This window comes from Pomacea canaliculata, linkage group LG8, assembly GCF_003073045.1.
Source record: "Pomacea canaliculata isolate SZHN2017 linkage group LG8, ASM307304v1, whole genome shotgun sequence".
In the NCBI taxonomy this organism is placed as follows: domain Eukaryota; kingdom Metazoa; phylum Mollusca; class Gastropoda; order Architaenioglossa; family Ampullariidae; genus Pomacea; species Pomacea canaliculata.
Window position 1 is genome coordinate 28,202,671 of NC_037597.1, and position 9,435 is coordinate 28,212,105.

At 50.2% G+C, this 9,435-nt stretch overlaps 1 protein-coding gene across 1 annotated transcript; it reads left to right on the forward strand.

The window, feature by feature from the left end:
- The first annotated feature begins 257 nt into the window (after positions 1-257).
- Positions 258-7,953, forward strand: LOC112570964. Its single transcript, XM_025249720.1, has 4 exons — positions 258-281; positions 1,887-2,501; positions 4,304-4,411; positions 5,112-7,953. Exons 2-4 carry the CDS (start codon positions 1,902-1,904, stop codon positions 5,310-5,312), a joined length of 909 nt encoding a protein of 302 aa, XP_025105505.1. The 5' UTR covers positions 258-281; positions 1,887-1,901; the 3' UTR covers positions 5,313-7,953.
- The last annotated feature ends 1,482 nt before the right edge of the window (positions 7,954-9,435 follow it).

Here is a 9,435-nt window from a genome sequence, read left to right on the forward strand (position 1 = left end):
CGGCCCTTCTTTGCACACATCGGAGGATACGGAGCAAAAGGGGGTTTGGGGGCCAGACCTGACCCAGCCCGCGCTGTCTTGTGGGAGTTTTTTTTTTGTAGGTGGCAGCACGCGGAGGTATCTGGGCCGCCTGCCGCATGCGTACTACGCCAGCTGAGCTCGTGCCGCTCCCCACTTGCCGTCGTCTGCCGCGCGGACAGCTGAGGGGCCGACAGCCGCATCTGGTGGAGGAGGACAGTAAGTAGTACTTTCGCCTGCCGCTACGTGGCGCTTGTTGTCAGGTTAGCATCTCCACGGACATCAGCATCAGGTGGCAGAGGGTGCTGACAGTGGCGCCATCCTCATCCCCCCCAACATCTCCCCCCCTGGCTGTCTCAGGGGATGTTGTTGTCAGTGTGTGTGGCGCGCGTGTCTGGACACGCTTCTGACGCGGACTATAAATAGTAACGCATGCAACGGGGCTACGGCGGGCTGCTGCAGTCGTCAGCCGCACGGACGTGAAGCAGGCGGCAAGGGGTCCATCCATCCATCCTGCCAGACTAAGTGGTGGGCACAGTGTGGGGTCAAGAGGTCACGACCTGTAGTCCAGGTGATAGACCGAGACTTTGCTGTAGTCTTGGCTGGAGTGAAAGTGGGCCGATGGGAAGGTCAGTGTCTTTGTGTTGAAAACAATCACAGAAGAGAAAAACCCTCAAAAGAAAGAAAAAAGAGGATGTAGCAAGGTTTCAAGCAGCTGACCAGTATTTACAGGTGTAAACTCCTGTCAGTGGTTTAGTCGGGACGTTACACCTGTGTAAGACAAACCAAGATGTCTGTCGTGTCTGGTGTCAGGAGGCTGAGTGACGAGTTCTCAGTTTAACTTCTTCTCTCATCCTTTTTATATTGACCGTGTGATGTCACTGTTTGTTAGCAACTCGACCCTGGAGGGCATGTTTTGATGTAACGTCGTCAGTAAACCTTTCAGTGACGTCACAACCAAAGTCGCTCGTTCGGTGACGTCGCGTCCCAGGCATTTGACTCTAGTGACGTATCGTTTACACGGATGATCTTTCAAAGGAAGTGGTTTTCTGGCTACGTAACCATTTTTTGGGGCGACGTCACCTTCCAGCGACGTGTGGCGGCTATGTTTAGTAACGTGACAACACTAGTGTCACAATGACACAATGTTTAATAGTGACACCACTAGTGTCATAACGTGACACAATGTTTAGTAACGTGACAACACTAGTGTCACAATGTCACAATGTTTAATAGTGACAACACTAGTGTCACAACGTGACACAATGTTTACTTTCTAAAGATAGTCTGTTTAGTCAATGGGTTAGCTTCTCGCTAGCAAGCTAGGCCTGGGGCTAGTCATGGCCGCTTTGACAAATCAGAAATGAGGCTGTTTGTGCACTGCGCATGACAGTACCAGCTCGCCCCACTGTGCACTGACGACCAGCTCGCCCCTTGTACCCGCTTGCTGATGATGGTGCCTGCCGTGCGTCACGCTCCTTGTAGCGAGTTTGTCTTGCTTACAGTTTGAGGCTGTGACTGCATTTTGTATCCGTTATCTGATGTCTGGCTGTCTGACTGACTCCCTGACTTCCTCTCCTTGTTCTTGTTGTTTGTTTGTTTATTTATTTCTGTATCTTGCCAACAACTGTGTCCATTCATCAGAGCTGAATGTTGTGTGACAGCCTGGTTGATGACCGGTTGCATGGAAGCTGGCTGTCTCTTGTCGTCTGTCATGTCGTGCAGCAGGTCGCTGTGAGCGTGTTGGTGTGCAAGTCTTGCTCCCACCTTACCTGTCACACCTCCCGACTAGTATCTTTTGACCTCCGACCCCTCCATCCTGAGTGCATTAATATTTTTAATGTCTCGCCCATCCCTTCTTTCCCCAGGCCCATTGCTTTGCCATGCAGGAAGTGCCGGAGCTAGACCTCGACACGTCGCTGTCATCTGTGGTTGAGCTTCACGCCGACAAGACCACCCATGCACCCGAGTTGACATCCGCCACCCAATCGAATACCTTGAGCCTTGAATCCTTTCCTGATGCCGTCACACCCCTGACGTTTGATGATATCTTTACCGATGAGGATAACGAAAGTTTTGAGGATGATGACAACGTCTTCTTGTCCCTGGACTTGAAGGCCGACCCGGAAGTGGAATGCCTCGTCAGCTCCGTCCTTGACCCCGGAGAGGGTGCTGTGCTCGTCTCTGACCGAGTAAACAGCCAGGCTGGTGCTGGTGTCGCACCCGAGTTACAGGTCATGGACGTCGACCTTTCTCAAGGCTGTTTGGATGACCTTGATTGTCAGACACCTTCCCTTGACCTTGACCTTGACCTGGAGCTGGAGCTGGAGCCCCGCCTGAAGGAGGCGCTGGCCCGGAGCGAGGCCACCCGCTGTCTGGGACCGCTCCTGAAGGAGGAGCTGCGCCTGAAGATCCTCAAGAAACGCCACGACAGCGGCGAGGACGACATCGAGGTGAACTTCGACGAGGCGCCTCGATACGAGGTGAGTTGCTGCCCCTGCATGCAAACATTCTCGTGGACAGACACACACTCTCTCACTCCTCTCTTTGTCCCCCTTGCCACAGGACGGGGTAAGATGAAGAGAAAATAAATGTGTTAAACTTACCATCCCCTTCAACCCCTTCACCTCCTCCTGTACGCCAACAAGAAAAAGTAAACACACCCCATCGCAACCCAGCACAACCACCGGAGTTGACAGGCACGTCACCCGACAGACGTGTGTGGAGTCGCACTCGCCTGCCACTGGGGTGTGAGGACAGGAGGGTGTCTTGCCTGGGATGTGGAACTATTTGTTTAAAACCTGATCTCTGTGCGGATTAGTTTGAACCATTTGCTAATTTTAAAAACTCGCCGTCAAGTGTCAGTCGCTATCGCCTTTGACAGGGCAGACCACTCACCTGCGGGGAGGCGACTCTCAGCTGATTGCGTGATGGGTGGGAGGGGGGGGTTAGCTAATAATACCTCCACCTCACACCCCCGACTGTGGGAATCGTCTATAGAGGAAGGGCCGCCAGTGACGAGCAGTGTGTAGGAGAGAGAGGTGACCACCACGACAGTGACGTAACGTGCACGCGAATTCTCTCCCCTTGGCCTGTGGCTTATGGTCTCATTCAACAGAGGGCGCCACAGACTACTGTTAGGTCAGCACCAGCACCAGCCAAGCTAGTGGCCTCCAGCCTCGTGCACCCGGGGTACAGAGTAACAGTGAGAGGAGGGAGGTCGGAGGTCGAGTGTCGGGTGTCGGGTGCTGATGCAAGAAATACTATAATTGTCACGTGACAGTGGTGACCGCACACCAATAATTTCATTATGAAATGTCATCACAATTAACAACAGTCGTGATCAGGATTCGTTATTTACGTGTTAGAGAAGACAACACATTTTAGGCTGTATTCAGAAAGACAACAGTTGAGAGAAGACAAGTGAAGACGGGAGGCACGAAGGACGAACACAGAGAGAAACGTGACGTACGCGAGGACCAGAGCAACACTCTCCAGCCCTAACTCTCTGTTATTAATTTTATTGTGAGCCTCAACTGAGATAATGTCCTTTGTGTAGTGGGGCAGCCTGGGTGAATGTGGGTCACAGAGATCTGAACACGTTACAAGATATCTGTCCTCCTCCTGGCCACACACCATCGGCGATAAGTGCAACCTCCCCGATAGGGTCACACGGGGTCACAGGAGAGAGGTGCTTGGCTTGAAGGAAAACATAAACAGGCGACGAGGTGACGAGGACTTAATGTTCACAAACTGAAAATGGCGACATGTGATGTCACACAGGTGTAAATGATGGCTTCAGTCCAGGTGGCGTGAGGGAGGCTGGGTGGGTTTATGGAAAGTAACGTGGATGTAGTCACGCCACTGATGTCTCTAACGACCGTCTGCTGTAGTCGTGGCCGTGGCTGTATTCCAACTTTGTTTTGACGGTCAAGAGAGGAGAGTAGTTATTAAAGTGAACTTTGCCATTGTGCTGTGACCATAAAGGTCAGGAGTGCATTAAGCTGCGCCCCAGGGTCACACACTTCTGCTGTCACACACTTCTGCTGGCAGGGAGGTGATGACACGTGACCTTTGCAGCAAAGGTGTGTAACGATGCTCACCTGTGTAGAGGGGCCGCTACTCCCGACAGTCTGTTCAGATGAGTTTACCTGTGATTGTTTCCTCACTTGTCCCCCCCAAGCTCATCATCATCTACCCGTCGTCCATGTTTTGCTGGCGTCGTCTTGTTGTCGTTGTTGTCAGCGCCCTCCCCACCCTGTGACGTTCGTCTTGTTGTCCACAGCTGACGGCGGAGGAATACGCCAAGCGAGACCGGCGCAGGGCGCAGAACCGCGGCGCAGCCAAACGATTCCGCGCGAGGAAAAAGAGCGAAGAGCTGGAGATCAAAAAGGTAAGGCCGCCATCTTGACGTCACTTCACCTGGTGAGTCGGTAGACATCAAAGCCTCGCTTTCCGCCTTCATAGCTTGACCTTCCAGTGCAGGTGTGGTTTGTTTGTAACAAACACTAGAAACAAACAGGACGACCTAGTGACAGTGTAGTGATGTGTTGTCATAGTGACAGTCTAGTGATGACTGCACCTAGTGATGACTTGTCATAGTGACAGTCTAGTGATGACTGCACCTAGTAACAGTCTAGTGATGTGTTGTCATAGTGACAGTCTAGTGATGTGTTGTCATAGTGACAGTCTAGTGATGTCTGCACCTAGTGACAGCGTAGTGATGTGTTGTCATAGTGACAGTCTAGTGATGTCTTGTCATAGTGACAGTCTAGTGATATCTTGTCATAGTGACAGTCTAGTGATGTGTTGTCATAGTGACAGTCTAGTGATGTCTTGTCATAGTGACAGTCTAGTGATATCTTGTCATAGTGACAGTCTAGTGATGTGTTGTCATAGTGACAGTCTAGTGATGACTGCACCTAGTAACAGTCTAGTGATGTGTTGTCATAGTGACAGTCTAGTGATGTCTGGACCTAGTGTGTGAAGCTATTTGACCCTCCCTTCCCCACCAACTCCATTATTTAGAAAGCATCACGGTGTTGACTCACGTGCGCTGCCACTGACACGCTCCACTGATTCACGTGTTTCAGAAGCTGGAGGAGGAGCAGAAGCTGAACGAGAGGCTGGTGAGTCAGAAGGTGAGGCTGCAGCAGGAGGTGCAGCGACTCCGCCAGACCCTGGAGCAGCACTACACCGACGGCCGCTGCGTCTTCTTCGCGTCCTGGTCAGCCTGCCGCGCGGCGCCGGTGGCCGTGGACTCCTGGACCATGGACTTCCGCAACATCCTGTGACCCTGACCTTTCAGGGCGAGTCAACCTGCTGACCCTTGCACTTGCGTCACGTGTCGTGGCGATCACACAGACGAGGGGTTCGCCTCCCAGCGACACACCCGACACAATATCTGGGTGAAGTCAATTGATATGATCCTCATGCTTCTCTTTGTCAAAACAACAACAACAACAACAACAACGACAACAAAATCCCAGCAAAACTGTTGCTAGCTGAAATCCTGGCTACATATCCGTTTCCATGTCCTGCTCAAAAATGAATTTTATACAAACAAATTTAAAACGAACAAACTATCTTATTTTTATGAAGATGTATCACCGCTGAAATGTTACAGATGATGATCCGTGGACAGAGGCAGCTATGTTTGAACTATTCCATGTCAGTCTTTACACTGTTGTTTACAACTAGTCTCCGTCTGCAGCAGATGTTTGTAACAAAATGTTGTTCACATGGCAGCGGCTCCTTTCTCGCCAAACGTTCCAGTGTCACGTGACGATCTCCTCTGTGTACATCTACTCGCTATACATGGCACCCGGCTGCCACTGGGGTGCTGTACAGTGCACACTACTCATTGTTTCCACATTTCCAGGAGGCCATGTTGGTCAGTGACTTGTGGGTCGGGATGGGGTCAAAGGTGCTGGAGGACTAAGTGAGGAGAACAGGCGCGGAGAGCATGCTGGGTAAATCTTAGCTTTACGATGTCAGCACACCTGTGTGGTTGGTGACACACCTGGAGTCCAGTGTCACCACTGACCTCTGCCCCCAGTTCCCTTGACTAGCGCGGCGAGAGCTAAAGACAAGATGTCGGCATCCACGCAGAAAGTCTTTCTGTGCAAAGAACAAATTGTATTTTGAGTCTTTGAGGCCATGTTTCCATGTACAATATTGTTTAGTGTACTTACATTGTACAATATTGTTTTGTATACTTACATTGTACAATATTGTTTTGTGTACATTGTACAGTGAGCTGGTGCAGCTTATATTTTCTGGCATTCGCTTGGAACGAGTGCAAACTGTTTGTAGGACAACCTCCTCGGGCAGTAAACTTAGTTGCTGTTGCTGAGGCAGCCCGGGGGGCACAGATACAGGAGGATGTTAGGCAACATTTTATTTTTGTGTCGTGTCCCTCCCACACGTTTTGTATGTTTGCTAGTTCGTGTTGTACATACTGTACTGCTGTCAAATTGTACACACTTGCTTACTGAGTTACCAGTAACACATTCACATTCGGTCTTCCTGGCGGCTTGTGATGCATCATATTGTGACTTCTGCTCTTCTGTCCCCCGAGGACTGCAGGCACGTGACACACCTGCTGTGTAAGGAACACAATCCTTGTTTTGTTGTTTTGTTGTTTTCACACAGCAGACGATCATTGTGAAAGCTGAGCCTGCTGTCATCACTGACCTCAGCTCTGGCACACAGACCTGGTCATCAGCTGTCATCACTGGCCTTCACTGTAGTACACAGCAGTTACACCTGGTCACGTGTCAACGGGCAAAGTGGAAGGGAAGGGGCAAGAGTGGGAGGGGCTGTGGGCACCACCTTCTTTCACAGGTACCTCTGACCCCTCCCCCCACGCCCTCTCTTCCCTCCAGTTGGCAGCACCGTGGGGCAGGCATGATGGACTGAGCTACACCAGTTGGCGTGAGCACATCTCACCCTCCTCCTGTGACACTGACACGACGCTGACACGACACTTACGTGATCTCCACTTAAACCACGTGACTGGTTGCTCGGTCACCCCATGACACACCCGTGTGACACTTCAGTGCATGTTGACAGGCACACCCTGTGTCACGTGCATCACGTGTTGTACAGTTTGTTTACAACACGCGTCCATCAGTTGATTGTGTACTTACAGCATCGTGCTGAGGCCGTCTGTTGTCTTGAATTGTTCAGTTCACTGTTCACTGTTTACTGTTCATTATTCACTGTTCACTGTTCACTATTCACTGTTCACTGTACATTCTCCTGAACACATTGTTAAAACTCGTGCATTGTTCAGTGTACGTTTTGCTGACAACTGGTGTTTTTTGAAAGTATATCTACAAATTACATTTTTTACAAAACTTATCTTTGACTTTTTTTTAAATGAGAGACATGCAACAAACAACTAGATTGTGTGTGTACCCGGAGATAAGCTCGGGTGGAATGCCATGGTCGGATGGTGACAGCACAGTGACACTGCTGACTATCCTCCACAGTAGACACGAGTGGCTGGCCCTGTCTACCCACGTGATCCCCCCAACCACAGGTGACAGTCAAGCGACGACTGACCGATGACTGTGTTCACCCGCCATACATCATACAGTTCCTGAGGACCTGACTGGGTGACATGCTTTCATCCACCGCCTGTCGTCACTACGTCACACGTCACACAGTGTCCACTGACGGTTACAGGTGGCGAGACATAAATTATAAATATAAATTATAAAGTTATAAATATAAATCACACGCTGCACAGTGTCCACCCAGGACCAGACAGGTGCGAGTTGTTTGTCACAAATACATCAATCATTACGCGACAAGCTGCTCTTCCCACTAGCGCCACCTACCGCACATTTCACCTTTGACCTTTGTCAACTGTTGTCGCCATTTGTTGTGTAACTTGTTTAAAAATCGACTTTCTCGATGTTTGTGTAGAAACCGAACAAAGATGGAGGTCAAGGTGATTCAAGATGACAATGAAACTGAGCATGTCTTAGTCTTAGTCTTAGTCTTAGTCTTCACTTGCCTGAGGGTTTGGTGAGTGGCTAGATGTGTCAAGAGGAAGCTGCCCACCTATGTATCACCCTGACACAGCTCTGAGTGTAGGGGAAGGTGCCTGTGTGATGTTGTATCACAGCCTCATGCTGTCACCACGTGACCTCAATGGAAGTTTGAGGGTCGCACCTGATGACCCGCTAGCCCAGGGTTCTCATTTTCACTGTTGATGAACTTTGTGTTGGTGTAGAACAAAGACTGTTCTCAGATAAAGACTTCCTGTGTTGATAACATGTAGGAAGACAGAACGAAGCGAGGCAACTCTCACACTCTTCTTTCACATGCACGCTGCTTTTCATCTCTCTCAGGAAGGAAAGAAGGAAGGAGCGGAAAACAAAGTAGCCATTAGAAGGAGATGTGTGTGTGTGTGAAGGATGGGGAGGAGGAGGGTGGACACAGCCCAACTGGCAGCCAGCCACAAACAGCAGACGACACGTGTCTCGGAAGCAGAAAATCCGATCAGGCGACAGCCGGGCCCCGGGGGCAACGGGGGAAGGGGAGGGGCAGTCACGTGATGGGGGAGCATGACCGGGGGTGGGGGAGGAAGTGTGTCTTGAAAAGCTGGAGGCCGTTGTTACATCACTAGCAGGTCAACATCGTCTTTTGAACAACAAGCTCCAGCGTCTTGTGGTTGTCAAGGGTGATGAGCCAGGATCAAACACTTCGGCAGTGTTGTTATCTCACTGAGCATTTAGATAACTTTGTTATCTCACTGAACATTCAGATAATTTTGTACCTCGCTGAACATAAGACGATTTCTAGCTGCAACACTTGATCCACTGACTACAACAAAACGGATTTCTATCAAATGATTTCAGCCTCACGAATTCTCAATATTAAATGAGAAACAACCTGACAATGGTTAGTCTCACAGCACATGCAGTGCCTCGGGATCTCATCTGTTGTTACAAGACATACGAACGACCTTTAGTTGCCGGACCTTGTCAGTGCCAGACATTGAAGACTGGCTGAACTACACCTGAGCTACACCTGAACTACACCTGAACTACACCTGAACTACACCTGAACTACACCTACCCCCCTACCCCTTTTTCAGCTCTTCTGGCCACTCCCCAGTCGCTTAAAACGCAGGAAAATCATGGAAAATAAACTGAAAAATTCAGTTATACTTTGGAAGCACATCTTTCCCCGAACAAAGAGTGTATTGTGCATAGTGTCATCATCCTCATCTCACCTTTGTCTCACACAACTCCCTCCATCTCCATGTCATTCTCTCCCTTGGTGTCACCCGGGCCTCGCTCCTGAAGACGGGTGTGTAGCCTGGGAGCAGCTAGGCCTCGATGCTATCAGCTGTCTACCAATTGTCAGTCTCCAGGACAGACACCAGTCAAGAGGATGCCG